This window comes from Tenrec ecaudatus, chromosome 15 (genome assembly GCF_050624435.1).
Source record: "Tenrec ecaudatus isolate mTenEca1 chromosome 15, mTenEca1.hap1, whole genome shotgun sequence".
Classification (NCBI taxonomy): domain Eukaryota; kingdom Metazoa; phylum Chordata; class Mammalia; order Afrosoricida; family Tenrecidae; genus Tenrec; species Tenrec ecaudatus.
In genome coordinates this window covers 44257610-44285319 of record NC_134544.1, presented here as the reverse complement: position 1 = coordinate 44285319, position 27710 = coordinate 44257610, and the positions used below count along the sequence as shown (strand labels likewise).

General features: G+C 40.4%; 1 protein-coding gene and 1 non-coding gene across 3 annotated transcripts in view; one reads left to right on the top strand and one right to left on the bottom strand.

Annotated features, from left to right (window-relative positions):
- Window positions 1–5164, bottom strand: part of TRAPPC8 (trafficking protein particle complex subunit 8) — a 99114-nt gene extending 93950 nt beyond the window's left edge. Inside the window, exon 1 of one of the 2 annotated variants that reach the window (XM_075532485.1) lies at window positions 4577–5164. In XM_075532485.1, coding sequence (XP_075388600.1) covers window positions 4577–4733 — 157 coding nt within the window. In that variant the 5' untranslated portion in view covers window positions 4734–5164. The remainder of the gene's footprint in view (window positions 1–4576) is intronic. The other variant, XM_075532486.1, reaches the window with a different exon arrangement.
- A 17122-nt stretch (window positions 5165–22286) lies between these two features.
- Window positions 22287–22414, top strand: LOC142428411 (small nucleolar RNA SNORA20). Its single transcript, XR_012780316.1, has one exon. It is a non-coding gene; the product is annotated as a small nucleolar RNA SNORA20 (small nucleolar RNA).
- The last annotated feature ends 5296 nt before the right edge of the window (window positions 22415–27710 follow it).

Genomic DNA, 27710 nt, shown 5'->3' with positions numbered 1-27710 from the left:
TCACAGTCTGGGAGACTCACAGGGGCAACTCTACTGTCACATAGGTCACTATGAGTAGGAACCAACTCAATGGCAGTGCGTTTTAGGTTTTACTCCCTGTTTAGAGAAAAAAAATCACTCAATATCCCTCTGGAAATTAAACACTTTTGATTTATAACCCATAATCCAGGATCACGTGTTGGTATCTGCTTTGCAGCCCCCTTGGATCATTCTAGCAACCCCAAAGAGGGAGGCCTCACCCACTTTGGGAAGCACTATTTTAGAGGGTCACATAAATCAGACTTGACTCAGTGGCAGTGGTTTGGTTTTTGTTAAATTATATGGAGTCTTGGTCTTTGTTTATAAGATTTATAACCAGTGGCTCAGAGCTTTAGACCAAGGAATAGGTTCTCAGGAGATTGGAACTAGAGTGTTCATAGTTCACAGTAGGAAAACTGAGCCTATTTTTTCATCTTACTGTTTTCCCTTTTAACCCATTTTTAACTAGTCGTAATTTTGTTTTTCTGCCTTTTTGTTTATTTTGTTGATGCTGATGGGGTTTTTTGGATATGATTTTCTTCATATGAAATCCAGAATATGATCGTTAAGAGTTATGACAAGGAAGGCGGGGCAATGGGGAGCTAGTAACAATAGATACAAGAATGAAGACAATGATCTAAAATGTATTATGGTAATGATTACATATTCTTTTTAATGTATTCAAACCATTGACTTGTATTGGACATGAGTGTATGTTAATAACACCATTAAAAACAATTATTCATTTTTATAAAACAGGATTAAAGTGGCCCATCACAATGACTAAGGATCCTGCTTTTAAAATCCAACATGAATTTAAATCTCAATTCATCACTTACTCATTAGGTTATTCTAAGCATCTTTTTAACTTTTCTGTACTTCAATTTCCTACACATAGTGCATGCTTCACTGTTCACTTAAGGATTAGATGAGATAGTAAATGTAAAGCTTTGAGTACCATGTCTGGTCAATAAGTGATGGAGGCAGCAGCAGGTACAACAATCTATCTCATGGAGCCTCATAACTGTCTTCAGTTATTAGTCTTCAAAGAGTTCATGGAAAAATAGAACTGAAAGATAATAAAATTCTCCCACGGACTTCTTGAAAGCCCCTCGTATAAATGAGACAATTTGGGAAAACTTGGTTTGGGGTACTTAACCATCAAAAAGTGGTACTCTTTTTCTAGCCAGTAAATAAACTTAGAAAGGGACTTCAGTCCTATATGTTTGATTTCTATTGAAAGAATCTAAAACAAATATGACAGGCTAATGTTTGTCAGTTTTTGGTGATGGGGCTGGATTCTCTGCATTCTTCTAGAATTACTTTTGTATAAAAAAAAGATATATACTCTGGCATCTCTAATAAATTTCTACCAATTATCCCTCTATTCAAGGCAACTAAAACCAGGTCTGTTGTGTAGTCTCCTTTTACAGTATCTATGATCCACCAGGGTAAACCAATAGAACACAGAGTGACAGTACCCATCCTCTCCGCTTACTGAGGGAAGCTAGCCACCACAGCATGAGGACACTATGGCAAGGCCTTTTCCCCTCAAAGGGGCTGATGAGTTTCTACTCAATATAGCATTAAATGACTAATAAAATAGACAATCACAAAACCAATCTAATAGAGGGAAGCACTAAGAATGAGTGAGAGAAATGGCTAAAAATCCCCCAAGATCTAATATCGCCAACAGTAAATTGCCATACCATGTAGCATCTTGAAACTTACAAGCTCTGGTGAGGAGCCCTGGTGGGAAGCAGCTCTGGTGGCCCTGTCCAGTGAGCATTAGACTGCTCAAGGCAAAGTCAGCAGTCCAAACTCACCAGTGGCTCTATGGAAGAAAGATGAGGCTTTCTGCTCCAGTACAGATTTACCGTCTCCGAAAAGCAAAGGGGCAGTTCTACCGTCATAGAGGTCGATATGGATCAAAATCAACTCAATCACTGTGAGTTTGGTTTTCTTGTTTGTTTTTGGTTATAACATCTTAACTTCAAAATAAAATTTAGCTCTGCCATGGCCTTGCATGTACAGATTACCATGTAAATATCATTTGAGTCATATACAGTAAATCTGTGAAAGCTAGAACTCATGTAAGGCAAAAAGTCGGAGAAGGAAAACTCCAGTACTTTCCACTAAAATGAGCAACAAAAAAGTGCACGCTGCACGCACCCAGTCAATGGTGGAAAACTTGCAGGGTCCAGAAAAAACAAGGCAGCTGTGCTCTATAGAATACAGATTTCTCAAGTTAGTTAAAAGTTACTTCTGAAAATTAATCCCCCATTTGGAAAATACGGGATTAAGTTTTTAAAGGTCTGAATGAAAAAAAATAGAAATGTTTTCATATTGTTTATATGTTGAGATATTTTAGGAATATTGAATTAAATATATTACCAAAGTTAATTTCATCTGTTTCTTTGTGTGCGTTTTAATGTGACTGCTATAAAAATTTAATTATATGTGACTCATTGTATTTCTATAGGATAGAGGTGCTCTACAGCATAAATAATTCTAAGTATTGAAAGTAGATAAAATGAAGTTAACAATTATGTACACAGTGCTTGTTTTAAAATCTTTCCAAGAAGCAAGACTTTGGACAACATCTCTAGGTCTCAAAGTCCTCAAATGCAAAGTGGTGAAAACGAACAATAGCCACCTCACAGACTTCAGTGAGGAATAAAAGAGAAAATCCATATAACACAGGTATGCATGGGGGATGAGCATTAAAACTCTTTATTAGGATTACAAATGTGAGCACATTAAAATCAAGCTGTCTCTACAGTGGTTTTGTTTTTTTAATAAATTGTTTTATTGGGAGCTCTTACAGCTCTTATAACAATCCATACATCAATTTTATCAAGCACATTTGTACATATGTTGCCATCATCATTTTCAAAACATTTTGTTTCTACTTGAACCCTTGGGATCAGCTCCTCTTTTTTCCCTCCCAGTCCCCTACAGTCTTGTTTGAATTTAAGGCATTTTGTTGTTCTTGTTGACTTAGTACAACACTGTAGGTGAGATGGATGGTTTAGGCGCAAGACAGCTTCCTCTCTCCATTATATACACAATTTCCACAGAGAGTTCATTCTTGCAAAATCCAACTATGGTATGAATTTATTGGGCAACATCATTTTCTGTAGAAAAGGCACCACAGTCAAATAACCAGCAGAGTACTGCCATACACAGCTTAGTTATACAAAATAAACTGTCATCAGGTTGATTTCAATTCAGAGACCACAAGGACAGAGAACTGCCTCCCTGGCTTTCTGAGGCTGTAAATCTTAACAGAACTATAAAGTCTCATCTTTTGATTCAAACTGCTACTTTTCAGTTAGCAGCCCAACATATAACCCACTCTCCTTACCATTATTATTAAAGGGGAAAAAAACGAAACAAAAAATGCACCACCATGGAGTTAATTCAGATTCATTGTTGACCCCACTGGGTTCGAGACTGTAAATCTTTACCAGACCAGAAATCATGACTCACCTTTATTCCCCCTGAGGGGCTGGGGGATGTGAACTGCTGACCTTGCAATTAGCAGTCCAATTGGTAACCAGTAGAATCCTTAATTCTATACGTGCAGTAAAAGTCAAAGAACTATACTTGCATTTTGTACAATACTTAAATTTTGAACTCTACTTCCATCTACCTGGGTGGTTATGATTGTGTAGCCATCCCGATGGCAGTGGGTTAGATTTGTGAGGGTTCCATTTTATACCCATTTTTGCCTAAGCTGCAGAAAACTGGTAGCTCACGCCTGAATAATAGAAACATTTTTCCGATTAAAAAGGGGGATGGGGAGAGTGAGTTCTTAACTGGAAAAAATGTATTAGCGTTTTCCATCCTTTTAAGTCTACACACACAGCAGGCAATACTTCGGTTAACTACAACGTGTCTAACTCGTCATTTACGAGCCAGAAAAAGCTGCTGTGAGTCTACTGATACACTCCCCCCCCCCCCCCCCCCCCCGCCACCTCGAGAAGATAAAGCAAGCCAGCTAGCAAAGTTCAAATTTTCAAAAATGTCAATCAAGAGATGAGCCTCGCAGCTGGAAAACTGTAATACTCAAAACAACTTCGATCCCCTAATAAAACGATTTAAAAAAAACCCAACTTCGAAAGTCTGATCACTTAGGGGGTAAATGGCCTGCTTTCTTTAAGAGAGAACGGAGACACGCCCCCCACCCCATCACCACCACCCAGCGAGCCAAGAGGCAGTTTCTTCCTACCCTGTCTGCCGGGCAACTTCCTTAATGCCCTCCCCCAAGGCGTTATGAATAGTCAGTCCCAACGCCCCTTCGCAGGTGCTCACGTTCTCCCCTAAAATAGCTAACACCTCCCGCCTGGTCGAGAAAGAAGGAAATGTATCTGGAGAAATTAGAGCTTGACAACCTCAACCACGGCCCCAGCCACCGGGGCCCCAACTCCAGAGGCCACTCTCCCGGCGCCGGGATGTAAACATGCCCCCCTTCCGGCTCCGGTTCGCGCCCAACTCCTTTCTCCCGGCGCCGGCAGTTGCCCGACCCCAGCGAGAGAGGAAGAGGACCACATACCCTCGGAAGTGAGGCGAGAAAAGGGCTTAAGCAGCTCGGCGAAGCTAAGGTGATTGCGACGAGTGAGCCGCTCCGCTTCGTCGCTGCACAGCGCGGCGACGGAGGGGACGAATGAGTCCGGAATTAGCTCCTGCACCGACTGTACACACTGGGCCATCGCCGCGGCAGGAGCGGTGGCGGCGCCCGCCCACCGGCCCACCCTCAGAGGCTGCTCTGCTGCTGCAGCTGCACCGCCGCCGCCCGCCGGCCTAGCCCGGCCGGGCGGGGCTCCGCACTGAAGCCTCGAGACGAGTAGAAGGAACCGCCGCCGCCTGGGCTTCCGGAGCACACGCCGCCAACCGTCCCGCCGCCGCGGCTCCTCAGCGCTCCTCCTGGCCCCCTGGCATTCCACTTCAATCGGTGGTGACGCCGACAATCGCCACCGAGTCCTCCCGACCGCAATTCCTCGGTCACCGGCCGACCGAAACCGCCATATTGAGGCCGAACCCTGAACGACCGGCAGTACCAGTCCCGGCAGCCTCCGCGCTCGCCTCTCACGTGACTACGTTAAAGGAGGCGGCCGGGGTGGGAAAAGAGAACTGGGAACTGGGAGGTGGAGAGCGACGGAGGCCGACTGGGAAGCCAGATCCGGAAGTGGTATGACTGGGGGCCGCGAAAGGGTGGGGCCGGGGCGGGGCTACGTGCGTGGTGGGCGGGGTCAGGGCCCTGGCCAGCGAGGTCCAATACCGCGAACCAGCAGGCTGGGGCGGGGCTACGTGCGTGGTGGGCGGGGTCAGGGCCCTGGCCAGCGAGGTCCAATGCCGCGAACCAGCAGGCTGACGCTGGGGCGGGGCTACGTGCGTGGTGGGCGGGGTCAGGCTGCGGAGACCCCAGACTTTGAAGGCCCTTCTCCGGCTCGTTGGCCCTGGCCAGCGAGGTCCAGTGCCGCGAACCAGCAGCTGGCGGTCCTGGAGATCGGTGTTTTGACGGTGGTGTAGCCACCCCCTCGCCTTCCGTGCCGATCCAGCCTGTTTGGCACTGAAGACCCTCTCTCTGGTGGCAATGATGTCGTCCTTCGCGTGGCTGCCCCTCCGGTCGCCGCGTCCTCGCCCCGCTCGCCGGTGGAGTGGATGAGGGGACTCCCCATCTCATGGAGAAGGTGTGCGGCCCGCTGGGTGCTCTGAGGTGTCACCGGAGCTGGCCTGAACACGCCGTGTGCCGTTTTAACAGAATCGTGCTCTTTGAAACAGACTTTATCACGTACGTGAGGTCAGCAACTGAAGGGAAATATGTTCTGTTGTCGGTGTTGGAACCGACACGCGTGTGTTAGGAAAAGCCCCGCGCTGCTCCGTTTTGGTTGGTAGGCGGGAACGGGTATCCCCGCAAGCATCCTCGTGGCTGCTGCAAAATCTCTTCTTTTGTACATTTACCTAAGATGCTTGTTCATAGTGATGAAAGTAATGCATAGTAATCAATGAAACGCTGTATTAAAAAGTCCTGCCCTGGCATCCGTTCCTTTTTTATAGATTACGCCTATAAATAAGTAGAAATGAATGAAAAGTTTTACTATCATGTCATTCTGTTGTTTTTTTTGTTGTCAACCCCTCACCCACCCATTCTTTCAGTCAAAAAATAAGTCAAACTTACAGCACAAGGAAAAAGGATGCAAGGGATTAAAAAAAAAACCAAGGAAAAAGGAGCGGATTTATCATGGTTTTATGGTGACTTGATGAAAGGAGGCTTCCCCATTCCCCAATATCAAATTGTATCCTCCTTTGGCACTCTGAAGTTTCTCACGGTAAGAATGTATGACGTTAGTGGCACTCTCCAAGAAGAGACTGCTAGCCACGTGGTTGGCAGTTCAAACCCACTAGTCACATCTGACCTCATCTGGCTTCCCTAGAGTCATGAGGCAAGGGTCAAACAGGCCTCCACCTTCCATCCTTTACCTACTCTGGCACCAGTCATTCCTCTCACAACACCTCTATGCTGGGTTCAGCAATTTATTGCAATGGCCATATAGAACTCACAGACAAACTCACAATTATGGGAGCTTATTAGGGAAGTTAACAGGTTATCATAACTCAGAATCAGTAAATAGTAAGGCTACAGTCACCGGTTCATACCAACACCTCTCCTCAGCCAGGCCCAAGCATGGCTCACATCCTCAGCTTCTCAGCCAGATGTTCCCTTGGCTTCTGCCTGTGTGGGCCAGGAAACCCATCTGTCCCTCTGCTTCACATTTCATTCTCAGCACTGTGCCTCTCTTCTGTGTCAGGGTCTCCTTGCCTCAGCCTCTGGTCTCAGCGTGGCTCCTCTGCTCTGCCCCATGGTTTCTGTGCCACAGTCTCTTGTACCTCTGGTCTCCACACTTCAGACAGAGATCTCAAACATGCCCCACTAGTGGCCCTTCTTCTGAAGGCCCTGGGAATTCTTTGAGTGTTCCTGCTTCGGAGACAGCTTTGTACACAGAAGAATGCCTGTATGGAAGCGTACTTTTTTTTCAACAGACCATACCTCGAAGGAAGCAAGGGTAATGACTTACAACATACCCTCAACTACAGTGGAGACAATCTTGTGTGTTAGCATAGTAGAGAACTCACTCCAAATTGGGGATATAGCTTCAAGTATAGAGGCCAGAATTTATTGTACATCCCATAAGGGATTATGGCTAGAAGGGCCATATTAATTGTATGCATTGATGTTCTAACAATACCACATCTATACGTGGCATTACCACTGAGTAATTTCACTACAAAATCTAATCTTTCCCAGTCTGCCTATATTTTTTACACTATCATCATCGTTGAAGGAGATGATGTTTACTGGTAGCCATTGTACATAAGGATCCCTGGTGGAACTTCTGGGTAAACGTTGGACTACTAATCCCAAGGTCAGTGGTTCAAACCCACCATTCCATGTGTGGGAGATAAGTCTGCCCACTCCTGCAAAGATGTACAAAGCTTCAGGAACCCAGTATAGAGTCACTATGAGTTGGAATTGACTTCATAGTGTGGGGTGGAATTAGTAGACCGAGTAGTTGGGATTTTCTTAACTTCAAAAAACCAAGTTACGTTCATACATGCTTAAAGTTTATACAAAAGAAAGATGAGGTTTTCTACTCCCACAGAGAGACCCACAGGGGCAGTTTCACCCTGTCTTACAGGGTTGGTATTGAGTCCAAATCAACTTGATGGCAGAGTTAGAGCTTTAGGGAAGTTTACAGGTTACCAGAACTCAAATTCAGGGGACTGGTCTGCAGACCCACAGAGCTCAAGCTGAAAGCTGGCCTGTGGGCATTTATTAGTACATTTGACAGAACTTTGTACCATGTCCTGATGAACAACGCAACCCTGAGCATTTCATATTGACATTACAACTTGTTAACTTCTTTGTAAACCCTTCCGTTATGAATGTTCTCCATTAAGTTTTTGTGTAGCCATGGTAATGGATATTAGAACCCAGAGAGCCCTAGTCAAGACAACAGGAACTGCCCCGTAGATCTTCCAAGGCTGTCATCTTTACAGAAGCAGGCTTAACATAAAAACTAGGGAATGAATATGAGTTGAAGTTTCTCCACTGAACCTCATTAGGAATGAGGTGCCCTGTAAGAGCCAGGTGGCGTAATGGTTATACATTGGGCTGAAACCGCGAGGTCAACAATTCAAAACCACCAGCTGCTCCGTGGGAGGAAGATGAAGCTTTCAATGCCCAGAAAGAGCTACAGTCTTGGAAACCCACAACGGCAGTTCTACCTTGTCTGACCTAGAGGGTCGCTATGAGTCAGAATCAACTTGCTAGCAGTGAATGAGTGAGTGACAGGTCGTATTTGAGTGGAGTCTAGAACATAAGAATTCTCTCTTTCCTGTGATTCCTCTGGCCTATGGTCCCACTTGTGATGCATACCCCTAGGCTAGTCCCTACTTCATTGATCTTGTGCCCATGCTTTGGGCCTAGAGCACAGTCTCTCAAATCAATAACAACAACACAGGCAACTGAATGGCCCTTTCTCAGAACTGAAGATATGACCTGGTTTCCTCCACTCCCCCAATCTAAGAATCCCTTAAAGCCCATCTTATGCTGGTGGATTTATAGATTGGCCTTTTTTGTTAGCAGACTTTGATAGATGAGTTAATCATGTGTTTGGTGAGATTGTCAGTCTTTTATCTGACATGGTCAAAGTTAAAGGATACATAATTGAAGTCAGAGAGTCCTGGATTCAAAATTGGCACCACCACTTATAACTAAAATTATCACTATTATTATCATGTACTAAGTACAGTGCTTGACATAAACTACTATGTTAGCTTTTCAAACCCTGAAAAGCGAATGTGTCACAAATTTTACAGAAACTAGAGCACTGAGTGGTTAACTCACTTGCCCAAAGCAGGCACAAGAGCCAGTACCAAAACCAGCTCAGCCTCACTCAAGATCACAAGAGCAAATCACTTTCCCATGTAAGTTTTCTCATTTTGAATCTACTTCTGTAGATTACTGACTTCTTTCATTAAAGCACCTACAGAATTTTTAGTTTATAACAGCATATGTTGCAATAGTATTTGTTGTCTTATGAACTCTGTAACTTTTGAAAGTGAGACCAGCAGATTATTGGTATTCATTCTAAATGAGGTTCTGAGTTTATTCTTTCCATTTTCAAGTTTGCATATCTCAACAGTAGATGGTGCTGTTGAGTATTTGCTTCAAACAGCAAAACCATCCTAATTGCTATGTACCCAGTTCTCACACCCTGGAAGCATTTGTATGTCAATTTATTTAAGGTTTTTCTTGGCTGTAATAAGGAAACAGGACTTTCTTCCCCAGTACTCTAGGGTATTTTTACATACTGGAACCTTCGTGAGCCTTGGAAACATTACATTAAATGTCAGTGAAAGAAGTCACTAACAAAATGCCACATTTATATAAAATATCTTAGCATAATAAGGCAAGAAAAATAAATAAGTAAATGGTATAAGGATTCAAAAAAGTAGTAAGTGGTGCATAAACTAGATGGGACAACCTGCCATTGGAGAAATTGCTTAATGTTACTGATACATATTCATTCCCAAGAGGAGAATATGCCCAGTAATAATTGGGCACTTTTTTTAAAAATTGGGCACTTTGCACCAACTTTCTGTCCAACCCTTGGTGACTCAGGCCACGGGTTATAGACAAAGTAGGACTTTAGGCTCTGTCCTTCTAAGATGCACTCCATCCTTCATAGGCCATCTTAGAATAATACAATTCAAAAAGCCCACTAATCAAACTGGAGTTTCCATAAACACATCTGTAGCAGTTTAATGGAACTAAAATATTCCCTAGGACTTAGGCTAAAATGCCCTCGTGTGAAAAGAAACAATTGAGTGCTATCCCAAGCTATGGATTTGGAAGTTATTGGACTTGGTTTGAAGGTGCCCGATAAATGGCAACTCAAAACTACCTTTATAAAAAAGCAAAAACAAAGGAAAACAAAAACTACCTTATGTTCGCTATTTTCCTAGTCTCTGCTTTTTAAAGACATGTCTTAGTTTTGCAGGCATGGTTCTGCCTTTGTGAATGAGCATTTTGAATGAGGGCTTACGAAAGAAGGACCCTACTGATAGATTACTTCAAACTGTAAAGCTATTGTTTAGCAAAAGGTATCTTTAAAAAAATCTTAAATAGGAGGAAAGATTTTTTAAAAATTTAACATAAAGCCCATGTTTCTATGGAGAATTCTTATTAAACCATTCTCCCTCTACTTTAGGTCTCAATTCAGTCTCATTTCTTCTTTCCATCCCCATACTATTTCTTGATTTCCATACTTCATTATACCTCATCTCAAATTCTCAATAACAAAAATCATCAAGTTGATTCAGATTCTTAAAGGACCCTAAGGATAGGGTAGAATTGTCCTTGTGGGCTTTTGAAGGTATAAATCTATATGGGAGCAGAAAGCCTCATTTTCTCTTGAAAAGAGGCTGGTGGGTTTGAACTGCTGACTTTGTAGTTTGTAGTCCAATGTGCAGTCCACGATGCTACTGGAATACCTTAATTTTTTAATTAAAAAAAACCCACCTCACAGCCATTGAGTTGACTCTAACTCAGCAACCCTAAAGGACAGGGTAGAACTGCCCCTTAAGGTCCCCAAGACCTTAAATCCTTATGGAAGTAGGGAGCCATATCTTTCTCTCGCAGAGAGGCTAGTGAGTTCAAAATGCTGCCTTTGGTTAGAAGTTTAGAGCATAACTTGCATTAATGTTCTTGGAACAAAACTCCAGTTTAGCTCAGCTCCAAATCTTCATACCTCACCTAGAGGGAGCTCTGCAATGTATATCTAAACATGCTACTCGCTTGCTTAAAAACCTTCAGTGATTCCCTAGTCCAAAGCATGACCTCCCAGAACGTACTTTTGATCATTCCCTTTTCACTCATCTCTTGCTCCTCAAATACAAAGATTTAACCATATTTGACACAAGGGAATTTTACAGAATTAATCTCTCTCAATGCCCTATAATTAAATTTTAACTTTCCTTAGAGTACTAGTTACCAAAAGGTTGAGACCCACCCAAGACACCACAAATAGAATTCAGGAGAAATAAATGGTTACGTGGCAACTTTTCATAGACCCAAAAGAGGGACCCAAATACAGCTGAGTTTCATGCAAACAGAAATAGAAATGTCAGGAGCAAGCCTACTTCTGCAATCAGGGTTCTCATTGTTCATTTTATCTCATCCTCTTTTAACCTAGCATGCCTGCATTTCTCTCTAAGCATCTCTTTCTTACATTCAGCCTGAGTTTCTTCCTTTACCCTTTTTACACTGCAATAAACTACTACCTGGTATTAAACAAAATGCTCCATTCTATGTCTTTGGTTCAACATATAAGACAGAAAGCTTATGAGATGTCTGTCCCTGCTTTAGTGTGACATGGTTGGTTAACATGGATTATAAACAAATTCTGTGGGAGAGGCAAAAAATGACACCAGTATAAAAGTTACCTGTAATTTCACTGTCCTTTAGGAATATCCTCTTTTAATTCTTGTTCTTTTAATACTCAGCTCAAGTGTCACCTTCTTTGGCTCTCCAATCTAATGGTAAGTTACCCTTCCATGTGTCTCAGCCAAAAGCCAAGCCCACTGCCATCAAGTCCATTCCAATAGTAACCCTTTGCAGGGTTCGAGGCTGTGAATCTTTATGAGTAGACAGTAGGCAGGGTTTGAACCACCAGCCTTGCAGTTAGTACGTCAGTGCCTTCCCAATACCTCCCAATACTCCAAAAGAGACACTGACTTGTATGACTTTGTTTTCTCACCCATTCTCCTATCTAATTTTGCATTTTGGGTGGCTGAGTACACAGTCATTTGGGGAAGGTGAGTACACATTTTGGGAAGGTGAGTACACAATAGGCACTTGTTTCATCACTTACGTAAGTGCTGAAAAAATACAAAGTGAAATCACAAAATATTTTCTTGGGGGCACTATGAAATAATGCCTCACTTTTAAGAAGCAATTTGGAAGCATGGACAGGTTACAAATTTCTGACTTACACTTCTACTAGTCCTCCAATGGTAAGTGTACATCTACCTTCACTTTGAAATGACGGCACTAAGCCCTACTGGCAACAAAATCTTCACTACAATCACTTCCACTTACTTCATGTGTAGCTTTTAAATCATTGGAAGGCTTTGAGCCTGTAAAGTAAGGCTAACTAAGAACCACGTGTACCCGGTCCAACTTACTGGCAGATTCTTAGCAACTGATCTCGTTTTAACCAGGGGACTGACTGCCTATATCAAGAACGATGAAAGTATTAATAGTCTTGCACCAAGTGATGCTATTATGGAAAATTAATTTCACTTCATTGAATATGAATTTGTTAAATGATTTTCTATGTCAGGCATGACTCGCAACCTTAGATTTTAGAACAAGTTTAAATACAGACTTCCATGTGCAGGAGCAATGAATTATTTAATAAGGCTCTTCTACATAAGTTTCTAACTCCATTTGCTGCATGGGTCTACTAAGAAGGTAGGGGAAGGCACTGATAGGATTCACCTGCAAGTAATTATGAACAAGATTCCCTGAAGTTCCATCCTGCTGTGAATAAAATGATCCCTCTGAGAAGCAAGAAAAGGGATCTTATTACCAGGAAGAGCCAGGAGAATAGAGTACACTCTCTGGACCTGAAATCCCTGTGCAGTGAACCTGCTGGATCTAGAAGACAGCTATAACATCAGAGGAGCAGCAACAGAACCAGGAACCTGAGCATGGAACAGTGTGATGGACTTCTCATCCTGTGGAGCAAGTAGAGTGCTTTTGTGCAGGAAGCTGACTTGCAAGTGGGGTACCCTGGATCCTTAATTGGGAAGTTGGACTTGCTGACCCAGGAAACTTGAACTGAATTCCTTCAGGTTGAGGAGGCACACAGTGGAGTGGTGTGCCCCTTTGGGCTTTTACTAACAGATCAGAAAGAACTTAGCAAAATGTCCTGAAAAACAACTCAACTCTGATCATTTTTCACTGGCTTTTGAGCTTGTTAACTTCCTTAATGAACTGTTTAGTCATAAATTTTTGTATAGTCATGGAAATGTATATTAGAACCCAGAAAAGTAAATTAGAGAATATTAGTTAAAACAGCTAACCGTAATCGCACTAACATGTTAAAAGTTTGAACCATCTGAGCTGCTCTCCATGGTTCTGAGTTTTACCTACCTATTAAGACACATATAGAATTCATCTCCTGTGTAATTGTTCCCAGGAATTGTGAAACAAAGTAGAGAGAGTATGGGGGTAATAGAGAAAATGAGAATAGAATCAGAGGAAGATAAATGATTGTTAGAGATTTAGATAGAAAAGGAAGATGTGTGTTGAGATAAGTTTTAATAGTTTCAGTTAATAAAGAAGACAGCTAGTACACACATAAATAAAATAATTTTTAAAAAACTAAGTGCACACTAAGCAATGAAAATCTATGCTGAAGGGAGACATTGGACAGTGTAAGACATGAAAAAAAAATAATAATTTATAAATTATCAAGGGTTCATGAGGGAGGAAGGATGGGGGAGGGAGGGGAAAATGAGCTGATACCAACAGCTCAAGTAGAAAGCAAATGTTTTGAGAATGATGATGGCAACAAATGTACAAATGTGCTTGACACATGGATGGCTGTATGGATTGTGGTAAGAGTTGTAAGAGTCCCCAATAAAATTATTTTTTAAAAACAAAAAAATCTGGGCAAGATTTTTGACAAATAACTTATTTTTGACAAATAAGTTTTTTAAAAAAAGAAAATCTGTGCAAGATTTTTGACAAGTAAGTTTAGGCATGCAACACACCAGAAGATTTATAAATAAATGTGGTAACTAAAGTGTCAACATCTGTTGGGTTTGATTATTTATGGCTGTTGATTATCTTTATTATATTTTTATTAAAATTTTTCACACTGTTGCACAGAAGCCAAAACTATGATTTGTTTCAAACTTGCATAGCTGCCACAGTATGTTTTCACTAAGCAAAGAAAATCTCCTGTCCCCTGATTCTCATGTGCCTTCTGTCAATACATCATGTCCACAAGAGTCTCAAAAGATCACCAGGGGACAAAACTTCAAGGATCTTGTCAGCTTTGTTAAGAAATTAGACTCTCTCTTGTGGCAGTGGACTGCCATTAAAAGGTTTTATGCAAGAGAAGAAGAAAAAAATTACGATTTACATTTTTAAAAAGATCCTTCTGGATGCAATGTATATAATAAAAGAAAGAAAGTCTGAATAGATGTGGGAAGTTGCAAGGTTTTTATAGTAGTTTGTACATGTTCACATTGTTTGGGATTGTGTTGAATCCCCACAAAAGATATGCTGAAGTCCTAACACCTGTAGTTGTAAGTGTGAACCTGTACAGAAATGGTCTTTGAAGGAGTCACCACTACATACTGCAGTGGTGATAATTATACAATTCCAGATGATGAGTATCCTCCCAAGAGAGTAGAAGAGACATAGAAATAGGCAGTGGAAGGATGACATGTGACCGAACGGCGATGAGCAAGAGCTGCAACAGGCTTCCTGAAGGCCTCAGAAGGGATCAGTAATGCCAACGCCCCCAGAGCTAGTAGGTAGGAATTTTTTCTTCTCTTAAACCACCCAGTTTGTGTACTTTATTATCCAACCCATGACCCTAATACAGTTGCCTGAGAATAGGATCAGTGTAGATGGAGAAAGTTACACAAATTATATATATAAAAGGAAAAATCGTGCTAAACTGATGATAGATTGGACATGAGGATAGAAGTGGTAGAGAAACTAAGTTCGTAGTGATGATACATGCCATTTCTGAGGAGGATAAAATGGTCAATTCAATAGGAATCTATAAATCTCAAATGTTTTTCCTTAAAATATATAAAACTAAGCTAGCAAAAACAAAAGAAAAATACAAAAATCCTCATAATAACTTACAGTTAGAATAACAGAGTTACAGTTAGAATAACAGAACTATTAGAATTATTCAATGGTTAAGACAAAGTAAATCCTGAATAAGAATATTTAATATTTTGACTGAATGACTGGTGTATAAATTACCAAATACACGACAACTCAGAATACATTATTTTCAAATATACATGAAACCATTACTCAAAATCAAGACTCAACAAATGTCAAAGATTACAATAATACGATGTTCTGTAACCACAGAATAATTGAGCTGAAAATAAGTAGCATAAGGTAACTAGACAAACTCCATAGTCATAGAAATTAAACAACACAGTTTTAAATAGTTCTTAGCTAAATAGGGAATAACAATAGAATTAGAAACATATTGAACTGGCTTCTAATAAAAATACTGCATTTTAAAAGTTATGGGCTTACCTTAGCAGTACTTACAGAGAAATCTGTAGCATTACATAAATATTTAAGAATAAAAGAAAAGGGGGAAAATCAGTCATTTGTGAACCAGCAGAAGATGGCAAAAAGATGGCAAATTTTGAAGAAAATAAGAATGAGGATCTAATACACATAAGAACAGCAAGCAAGCATAATAAATAAAGACAAATAACAAAAGAAAATCTTTGTCCCTATAAAATTTAATAAAATTGACATTTTTCTCTTTTTTAATCATTTTATTGGGGGTTCATACAATTCTGATCACAATCTATGCATACATCCACTGTGTCAAGCACATATGTACATTTGTTGCCATCATCATTCTCAAAACATCTGCCTTCCAACTGACCCCTTAATATTGGCTGCTCATTTTCCCCCTCCATCCCCACTCCCCCCTAGCTCATGAACCCTTAATAATTCATAAATTATTATTATTATGTCATATGTTACACCATCCGACACCTCCCCCACCCTCTTCTCTGCTGTCCATCCCCCAGGGAGGAGGCTATAGGTAGATTCTTGTAATCAGTTTCCCCTTTCCACCCCACATTCCCTCCACCCTCCAGGCATCGCCACTATCACCACTGGTCCTGAAGGAGTCATCTGTCCTGGATTCCCTGTGTTTCCAGTTGCTATCTGTACCAATGTACATCCTCTGGTCTAGCCAGATTTGTAAGATAGAATTGGGTTCATGATAGTGGGGGTGAGGAAGCATTTAAGAACTAGAGGAAAGTTATGTTTCATTGTTGCTACCCTGCACCCTGACTGGCTCATCTCCTCCCACAACCCTTCAGTAAGGAGGTGTCCTGTTGGCTACCGATGGGCTTTTGAGGCTCCACTCTGCATTCATCCATATTTGCAATCATATGATTTTTTGTTCCTTGATAATTGATACCTGATCCCTTTGACAGCTCGTGGTCACACGGGCTGGTGTGTTTCTTCCATGTGGGCTTTGTTGCTTCTGAACTAGATGGCCACTTATTTATCTTCAAGCTTTTAACATCCCAGACGCTATATCTTTTGATAGCCAGGCACCATCAGCTTTCTTCACCACATTTGCTTATACACACATTTTTCTTCATTGATCGTATCAGGAAGGTGGGCACCCACTGATATGATTTTTAGTTCTTTGATGTCTGATAAAAATGAACTAATTCTTAACAAAATTTAACCCCCAAAAATTAAAGACACAAATACCAAGAGTATAAAAAGGACAAAAACATCCCAGAGCTTCAAAAGGTAAAGCAAATTAACAACTTTGTCAATATTTAGATGAAATTGACACATTCTTTTCAAAATAGGTGTCAAATGAAAGATTATGTGACTATTAAATTGAGTCTACAATTTTAATTGTCATGAAGAAAACACCAATCCCAAGTGGTATCATCAAATACTCTCAAACATGTAAAAACAAGGCATATCTTAATCTCCTCCAAATAAAAGAGAAAGGGCATCTTCCAACTCACTTTACCTAGTCACCAAAATCTGATGAATACAAGAATAAATTTTTCTGAAATTGATTGCTATGATTGGACAACTCTTCTTAATATGATTGAACTCATAAATTGTATAATGTGTGAATTATATTCCAAAAAAACTATTAATATTGTGTAAGTTGCTCATATTTTCAAAGTAACCAACTTTTACGTTTATTAATGTTCCATTTTGTTTGAATTCTATTCCATTGATATTTTCCCTCAATTTTATTACTATCTTTCCATACTCTTTGGATTTACTTTGCTCTTTTTTTGCATCATATGATAAATTTCTCTGTCACTGACACTAGATCTTTCTTTTGAATTTAAGTATTTAAAGCTACAACTTTCCTCTGAGCTCTGCTTTGACTGCTTGCATCAATTGTTCAAAATTGTTGGATTTTCATTGCCATTCCTTTTGAAAATTTTCTTAATTTCCTTTATGAGTTTTTATTTGGCCTACAGACTATTTACAAGTTTATTGTTTAATTTCTGTTTAAACTTTTAAAAGATGCCTTATTTTTATTTCTAAGTAAATTCTATAATAATCAGATAACATACTTTACATGACTGTCATTAAACACTTTTTAGACAAAGAAAATTTATTACCACCACATTTTTATCATCAAAACTTACAATCATGGCCTTTCCTTTTTGCCATTGAATAAGACCAAAATCAATACATTGGCTGATTTGACAGCCTTAAAAATGGACTTAAGGAATGTCATTGATAGCATGACCATTTCCACCAAATCCAGCAATCAGAATGTCATCATTTTCAATAAAATTCAAGCAGCCATCATTCAGTACAAAGACTCCGATTTTCTTGGGTCTCTTCATAGCTGGAGTCAGACACACTTCCTACTGGCAGAATTGGGCTGTTTGGCTTCTACTCCCACTTTTTCCTGTTGGCTTTCAGAGGTGTGCCAAATGGTCTTTTTTGTACTGTTTAATATTACCATTTCTGGTGTTCTCAATGAATAGGCTCCTGGCAGTATGAAGACTTTGACACTTGCCCCTCTTAGTGATGCCACAGCACCCAGGAAAAAAGCTATAATTATTACGTTTAAATTATGAGATCTTAAAAAGTGAGATTGCATATTTTTGAGCTGAAAAAGAAATTTGAAGCTGCTGAGGATACTTATACACAACCAAATACATCATGGGATTTGGCTTCTTGGCTTGGAATTTTAAGTTTATGGTTTCATGAAGCACCCCAGTTAACTGGCCTAATACCATGTTTGATGCTTCTGTTCTACCTCCTTAGTTTGTTGCCTAATGCTTGGGGGTCTTAAAAGCTTACAAGAAGTCATCCAAGATGCCACAATTTATTGCTGTTTACTTGGAGAAACAAGAACAAGAGCCAGGAATAGGAGGAATGGAATGTATGCCTAATTATTTCCATGGAGAAACTGCATCCTTTTTTATGAGATCAGAGGGTCAGGATGGTGCCCTGCTACCATCACTGATCAAAGATTCTATAAAAGATACTGATCAAATTGGATGAGATGGGCTGTGCAACAATGTAGAATATGTTTTTCTTTGAAAATTGAAATAAAGTTAAAACAAAGCCAAAAAAAAAGACAGTAAAGGTTCATAGCCTTAAAAGCCTTCCAGATTCCTTACCCTCTGTGATGGTTATGTTTAATGTGCCAACTAGGCCTTGATGGGGACATGTGACAAAGTTTTATCAGGTCACAGCTTGATTGGAGGGTGATGAGATAGGTGGATTTCCAGGACCTGCCCCCTTCTCTCTTTCTCCCTGGGGATCAGACAAGCACTCTCCTCCTTGAGCTAATCCTTTGCCTCAACAGTGTGCTGCATTACTGTGGGCTGAGTCAACCCATGGATCGTGTTGTCTTGCCATGCATGACTGAAGTTCCATCGATACCTGCTTCACCATGGAAACATCACTTTGACTTGCATCCTGAGGCCCTATCAGGCCCTGCTTCACTAAGCTCCCACACTACTGTTTCTGTCCCATCCTGCTCACTGCAGGCTGACTATGCCTGCCTTGCCTAAGGGCAGACTGTGTTGTCTGCTTCCTTGACCTTGGACTAATAGCCCACTTGAGTTGAAGGGCCTTCAGTATGTTAACTGGTCTACCAAAGTGAGTTGAACTGAGCCCTCTATATTGGTGTGTGAACTAATTAGCAGTTTTATTCCTTTTTAACTGTATAAACCTATCTATCTGTCTAATCACAAGTGTCCTGGTTTTGTATCAACACAATTGGTATGGGAGTGGAGTGGCTTAATAGACTGTAGGGGCTTAATGGACCCTAGAGACTCAATGGTTGTTGAGAATTTGTGACAGAGCCCATGGTCTAAAGGTGAGAAGACCAATGGGCACCCTGGTGAGGCTAAGTGAAGCAGCCCACATTGGTTTACCAGAACATAGCCAGATAAAGAGAAGATTATTGAGCTTGTGAATTGGTGCATATTGATGATGACTTTATGGATGGCCTGTCATGATTTGACTTTGCTAATGGATGTGGACACACCAAGTTCTAACTGAAATGAAGATTTTTCACATCAAAGAGTATGATGTCTCCTCAGAATTCTGGGTTGATGTAAGTCGGCAGTTTAGAAATTGAATAGAAAATGGGGAGGATAAAGACATGAAGGGGCTGGCTTGCAAATTTTCATAGGTGGGGGAGTATGTTCATAAGATTATAGGATTATGGTATAGGTGTTCACTTAACTGCAATTGTTAGGCATAGAATATTGCTGTTTCGGTCACTTATAGAATATCATATTTAAATAAAGCTTGCACATGTTGAATTATATGCATTTTAGTTTTATGTTAGGTACAGATATGATTTTATTATTGTTTTGTTTAAAAATATATATGGCTAAAGAGTTGTGTAAAGGTTACAATTTGACAAGGGTGGTCTGTGGTAGTTACGCAATTTCATGTCAACTTGATAAAAGAACGAAAAGGTGGAGTTTAGCCTGTCAATCAGGTAACAGCCTGATGATCCTTTCTTGTGGGAGTGGCCTTCTCATGAGGATTCTGGGAACCTCCTCTCTTCCTACCTAGAGGCAGGACTCACTCTCTCACTGCTTCACCTTCTTGTTGACAAGCCAAATGGAGCCACACTGATGGAAGCCAGAGTCCTGGAGATGCTTCCACTGCCACTGGATCCATAAGACTTTCCACCCATCCTTCTGTAATCTCCCTGGATTTGACTTCATTGCATGGGTGTGTGAGTCTGATGAGGAATTTATAGACTACTATCAAACATATGGGATAATATTAGACTTATGGATTTGATCTGGGCTGGGATGTTTTCTTAATATACAATTACTTTTTGATATACAACTCTTTCTTACACATACATGAGTGTCCCTGGATTTGTTTCTCTAGTCAACTCAGTCTAACACACCCTCAGATCTAAGCATTGGTCTGAGTGGCTGAAAAAGGAGGAAAAGAATAAACAAACTAACAAACAAATACTTAAGAAGGAAAAGTAAAACTGAAGTGGACCAGATTTAGTGACATGCAAATTCATTTTAAACCTATGATGGGGAAAAAAATACTGATCAAAACGGAAAATGTAGGCCAGAATTTTAATTTCTAATAAAATCCTTCCGTTCTAGAGTCTTTGAGACAGAAAGATTATCTGGAAACATTAGGTTTTAATGATTCTCCTTAACTCATAAATTAATCTTGAAATTTTAAACAAAAAATATCCCCTAATATAATTTTTAAACCAAACACGAATTTATGTTAATTAATATAGACTATCTGCAATGGACTTCGCGCTCTTTTAAAGGCTATTTTGAGTCAATTTGCAAATAGCAATTTAATAGATTAAGTAGGAAATTTAGAGGGGCAGAGAGTTCATGCTATTGGGGAAAGAGCATTTTAAAAAAAATTTCATTGGGTTTTTACAGCTCTTATCGCAATCCATACATACATTCATTGTGTCAAGCACATTTGTACGTATGTTGCCATCATTTTCAAAGTATTTTCTTTCTACTTGAGCCCTTGATATCAGTTCATTTTCCCTTTCCCCCTTCCTCATGATTCCTTGATAATTCATGGTGGTTTTTTTTCATGTCTTACACCAACCACTATCTCCTTTCACCCATTTTTCTGTTTTTCATCCCCCTGGGAAGGGGTTATATGTAGATCATTGTGATCAGTTCCTGTGGTAGTTATATAATCTGTTGTCAATTTGAGAGGGTTAAGAGTGAAGGGATGGAGTCTGGCCTGTCAATCAGGCCATAATCAATGAGGTCTCTGTGAGGTCATGGCCTTTTCCTGAGGATTCTGGGAACTCTGACACTCCTCCTTGGAGTTGAGAGACACTCTCTCTCTTTGCTCACTTCCTGGGAGACATTGCAACTGAGAAGACACTTGGAATAACTCTAGTGCCCTGAGCTGGAGAAGCCACATGGAGACCACTACCAGCCTGGAGATACTTACGACACCACTGGATCCACAAAACTTCCCACCCACTGCCCTCTGACCTTCCTGCATCTGGCTTCATTGCATGTGTTTCTTAAGTCCGAAGAGGACTTTATAGATTGATATTGGACAGATAGGCTAATACCGGCCTTTTGGACTTGATTTGGACTGGGCTGGGATGTTTTCTCAATATTCAATTGCTTTTGTATATAAAACTCCTTCTTATACACATATGAGTGTCTGTGAATTTGTTTCTGTAGTCAACCCAGACTAACACAGTTCCCCCTTTCTCCCCCAGTCTTCCCCTTACCTTCCTGGTATTGCTACTCTCATTATTGGCCCTGAGGGGTTTTAGCTGTCCTGGATTCCCTGTGTTGTGAGCTCTTATCTGTACCAGTGTATGTGCTCTGCTCTGGTCTAGCTGTGTTTGTAAGGTAGAATTGGGGTCATGATAGTGGGAGGAGGAGCATTAAAGAACTAGAGGAAACTAGTTCCTAAATGCTGCCCCCCCCCCTCACTATCATGACCCCAATTCTACTTTGCAAGTCTGGCTAGAACAGAGGATGGACACTGGTACAGATAGGAACTAGAAACACAGGGAATCCAGGGCAGATGATCCCTTCAGGACCAGTGGTGTGAGTGGGGATACTGGGAGGGTATAGGGAGGGGGAGTTGGAAAGGGGGACCCGATTACAAGGATCTACATGTGACCTCCTCCCTGGGGGACAGATAACAGAAAAGTGGGTGAAGGGAGACGTTGGACAAGGCAATATATGACAAAATAATAATTTATAAATTATCAAGAGCTCCTGAGGGAGGGGGCAGCGGGAGGGAGGGAAAAAATGAGCTGATGCCAGGGGCTTAAGTGGAGAGCAAATGTTTTGAGAATGATGAAGGCAATGAATGTGCAGATGTGCTTTACACAATTGATGTATGTATGGATTGTGATAAGAGTTGTATAAGCCCCTAATAAAATGATAAAAAAGAACTATTTCCCATTGATTTGCTGCTATTGTCTATCAATGATGTGAGCAGTTATACGCATGGGATAAAATATATGAGACCCTTGAAAATTGAGATGAAATAATCATTTTCTCTCTTCTGCATGCTTTGCTCTAACTGTTTCCTTTGTAAAGAGCTCTGGTGATATAGTGGGGGTACACATTGGGCTGCCAGCCACAAGGTTGACAGTTCAACCCCATCAGCTGATCGGTGGGAGGCAAGTGATACTTTCCACTCTCATAAAGATGTATAGCCTTGAAAACTCATGGGGGCAGTTCTACTTTGTACTAAAGGGTTAAACTATGAGTTGGAATTGACTTGATGTTGGTGAGTTTGATTTGGAGTTTAAGTATTTTATTTTAGTAAGAACTCAATGAACTTTCTTACTTATGAAATTGTCATTACATTTCAGAGGATATGCAAGATGCATGTTGGACTGTTAAATTCACTCTCAGATCTTAAATCGGACCCCTTTTTTCCTCCTAGACAAGCTTTTAGTAAACACTGTGCTAGCCTTGCTTTCTGTTGGTTGTCAGTAAGAAATCAGCTCATTTGAATTTTGACTGATAGCAGCTTAAGATAAAAATGGTAATGACGTCAATCCTTTTAAAACAAAATTTGAAAAGAAGTTATGCCTAGCAATGAAATGATAGGATCTGGGGCTCTTACTTTGGAGCAAAACACTGTCGCAAAACTTCTAATATTTAGTTTGAAGGTCAAAACTGAGACGACCTAGGTAGAGAGTTGAGGTAGTTATTTGTGTAATAGTACACTTACTTCATCCACATTTCCTGCTGATCTCCCAGCCTCCAGACCCCAAAAGAGACCCACAAAAGCAAAAAACAACCGAACTTAGCAATGGTTATTTGGATATTTCCGGCAAAGAGGGTAATTTGGGTTAGATTAGTTTGTTTTCTCCAGCTAATAACACTGCCTTGCCTGTGGAAAGACCCTGCCCCCAAACTACTGGAATGGACCTACAACTGAGCACGTTTTCCAGAAGGCAAACTGGCTCAACTCATTCACATAAACTCCCCCTGGGACTTAACTCAGTTGCATTAAAAGTTGTGTTCTTAAACACAACAGAGAGTACAAAGTGTCTGGTAAAACCATGGACACCCTTCCCCCAGACTGAGTTTCCCAGAAACGGGCTAGTTCTGCAAACAAATGTACCCTCTAAAAAGCGCAGATCGCCCATTTCATTGTTTCTAGAACCAGAACAGACTGACCTTGTACAATGAGCAAACAGTCACGTACGCCCCACTGAGCAAAACCGCACCTTATGTCAACTCTCCAGAAGCTTCAACAGGGGGTGTATAAAAAAACCCCTCAAGCACTCCCCTGGGACGGCTTCAATAGCTCAATCCCCTGAGTTGCTGAACCCGACCAACCATAAGCTTCTCAATAAAGCCTGCTTCTAAAACTTTGCTAATTGGATCTTTGGTTCTGTTTCGCACCCCCAATAAACCTTACACAAAGTATTGATAACATCTTTGAATCAAAGTGAACTCAGGGGCTTTATGGAATCCTGGGTGCAGATTATGGTTTCACGTTAAAGAAGCAATGCTCTAGGCCTAACAGAAGACTTGACACAGTCTTCCTAATTACTCTTTGGGCATCTTCTATCATCCATATAGATCTAATTGTGTTTATTTTTTCAAGAAGATGATTTAAATATTATTAGACTTACATTTGTCCATTGATTTAAAGTTCAGAAAACAGCATGAAACATTATTTACAATAAAAAACTTGTATTTAAAATTCTTTCCCTATACTTCAAAATACACAAGGGAGCTTTAAAAAAGTTTGTGGGGAAAAATCTGGATGAAAATATAGGAGGGCGTAGAATGCCTGCTAGGGCTTGATCAAGTGCAATGTAGCCAAGAGGAATTACTGAAAGTCGAACATGATAGTGGGACATGAGGAAAGTAAAAGGAAATAGAGGAAATAACTAGGATGCAAAGAACATTTATAGAGGTATAAATAAACATGTACATATGTAAATATATTAATAAATAACAATAGGGATATAGGTCTATGTACATATATTTATATGTTAAGTATTAAGGTAGCAGATGGACATTGGACCTCTACTCAAGCCCTCTCACAATGCAAGAATACTTTGTTTTAATAACCCGGCACTCTGTGATGCTCACCTTCCCTACCCAATTACTGAAGACAAAATGGGTACATAAGCAAATGTGGTGAAGAACGTTGAAAAGAAACACGCACTCATCTGTCTGGAAAGCAACAAAATCCATTTGGAAGAAGCACACCAGTCTATGTGATCATAAAGTTTTGATGGGATCAGATATCAGGCATCAGAAGACCCACAGCAAATAATAATTTTGATGTGAATGGGGTAAGGGGGTAGAGTGAAGAACCAAAGGCCATCTGTAGACAATTGGACATCCTCTCACAGAAGGGTCACAAGGAAGGGACGAGCCAGCAAGGGTGCACTATAGCACCAATGAAATATACAACATTCCTCTAGTTCTTTAATGCTTCCTCCCTCCAACTATCATGACCCCAATTCTATCTTACAAATCTGACTAGACCAGAGCATGTACACTGGTACAGATAAGAGCTCTTGACACAGAATCCAGGACAGATAAACCCCTCAGGAACAATAATGGGAGTATCGATACCATGAGGGTAGGGGGAAGGTGGGGAAGAAGGAGGAACTGATCACAGTGATAGATTAATAACTACTCCAACACCCCCCAAGGGAACACAACAGAAACTTGGGTGAATGGAGACAGTTGTAATATATGAAAATAATAATAATTTATCAATTATCAAGGGTTCATGAGGGAGGGAGGGTGGGAGAGGGATGCAAAAGAATGAACTGATACCAAAGGCTGAAGTAGAAAGAAAATGTTTTGAAATGGATGATGGCAACATATGTACAAATGTGTTTGATACAATTGATATATGGATTGGTATAAGAGCTGAAGAGCCCCCAATAAATTATTTTTTTAATGATAATGTAATTTTTCCCATGATGTTTTTGAAGCCCTTTTTAATAGAAAGATTTCAGGGACTTTTGCTTAGAACCCTAAGTAGAAATTTTTGGGTGGTGACACCTACTACTTAACTGAACATTTACCAAGGACCGAGGACTTTTTGAAGGATTTGACATTTACTCATATTAATTGATTTGCTTAAAATTCACAATTCTTAGAGGGCGGTACTCTTAGTACCCTTACTTGACAACTGAGGAAGCAAAGACAGGAAAACAAAGCAGCTGATCCAAGAGTTCCCATGTCATAGGTGGGAGAGTCAGAGTCTAACCTCTGGCTCTTCTGTTGCCATGTTCCTATCCTTTCTGTTGCCACGACTCTTCCTAATGTCATCATTTGTATTTTGACCATCTCCTTAATAAACACTTGCTCAATGGATCTGAAGAGAATTCTTGATATTGTATTTGAGAAATAATAGAGTCGGTGTTCTGAAAAAGACTAGAAAGTCCAGGGGGACAGACAACAAAAACGTGGGTGAAGGGACACAGCGGTTGGTGTAAAGTATGAAAAAACAATAACTTGTAAGTTATCAATGGTTCATGAGTCAGGGAGCTGGGGAGGGAACAAAAATGAGGAGCTGATACCAAGGGCTCAAGTGGAAAGAAAATGATGATGGCAAAATATGGATACATGTGCTTAACACAAGAGAAGCATGTATGTGTTGTGATAAGAGCTGTGCGTGCCCCCAATAAAATGATTTTATAAAAAGAAAAGGACTAGAAGTTATGAGGAATATTAATTTGAAAATGTATATAACATGTCTGCATTAATTTGAGAAGTAGCTAGCACAAGCCTAAAAACTATAAGAGCAAGGGGTTTATTAGAATAAACCAGGCAAACCTTGTATGAACTACCTCCTGGATCTGCCCTTTGTGGTTTTAAACAATTGAGTCAATCACCTGACCACACACCCTGAAAAATGCTCTGTACCACAAAGGCAACTAAACCTTTCCTTCCGAATTACAAAGAGGTTTGGAATGTGGAGTTGGGGATATGGTAGTCACTGCAAAAATAAAATGCAGGACTTGTCACTGTCACCCGTGAAATTCATTGGTCACCCGAAGACATTTGAAAGTTTCAATGACCTTGAATTCAGCAGTCATGTAGCAGGTTTGGAGATCCAAATATTTAGGAAATGATGAAAGTTCTACAATACTCCGTTGGTTTTATAAAATGCAATTGAACTTGGAAAATAGAAAATAGTATTCATATGCAAATATAAAGTAGGATCATCAGAATTTATGGTCTTCTCGACTCGTCAAGGAATGGATTGAAATCTGGCAGTGAACAAAAGTTCTTCCATTTGATTGCCCTTGTTAGTAGTTGCCTTCAAGTCAATTCCAACAACACATGCTGACCCCACGTACACAGAATAGCACAGCTCCACAGCATTTTCAAGCTTGGGACCTTTCACAAGTAGGTCAGCAGGTCTGTCTTCAGAGGCAATTTTGGATGGGTTTGAACCACCAAATTCATATGCAGTAGTCAGTTGTGTGCTTAGCCTTTTGCACCTGCATCTTTCATGCATTACTGTATAAACTCAATTGATTTTCTAATTTCCCAAAGGATCACAAGTGATGACACTGCCAGCTGACCTTCTTCCCTTCTACAGTGTACCACCGTCCTACCACATACTTCCCGCAGCCCCATCACCCAGATTCATTCATTGGCTCTGCCCTCTCACCCGCACCCCCTTCCCTCACTCAGGGAAATACACCTATGAGTGATGTTTATAGAGCTACACTGCCCACACATGGGATGCGATTTCTATTCTACAGCTGAAAGCCAGAGAGCTTTACTCAGGGAAATTCTCTGAAAATTGATGACAGGGTTTCTTCAAGAAAATTGCAGGGAAAGTTGAGCTTCATCTATTTTAAGAACAGATGTGTTCTTGAGGTCTAAAATTTAAAAAAATTCTGAAGTTGAAATAGCAAGTGTTCTGGGACAATATATACTTATCACAGTTAAAAAAAAAAGGCAGGAAATTACATTCCTGCTCTAGAAGTGGTAACCCCCCCCAAAAAAAACACACCTCAGTTCACCACCATCCTACCATTGAGTAAATTCAGACTCATAACAACCCAATAGGACAGGGTAGAACTGCCCCTGAGTGTTTATGGGACTGTAACTCTTTCCAAGAGCAGAAAGCTTCACCTTTTTCCTTTGGTATGGCTGAGGGTTTCAAACTGCTGACTTTGCAGTTTCATAGTCTGTCCTTGAAGTAGTCAGCTGAGATACTTTATGCAATGAATGCTTAGGAATATACCTCAGAAGTATGAAGGAGATCAGGCACAAATATACCCTCAGAACTAGGAGTAATAGCATTTCAGAAAAGGTCTTATGCTTTGCATCAAGTGGTAACAGCAAAAACTTTTCAGATGTAGATTTAA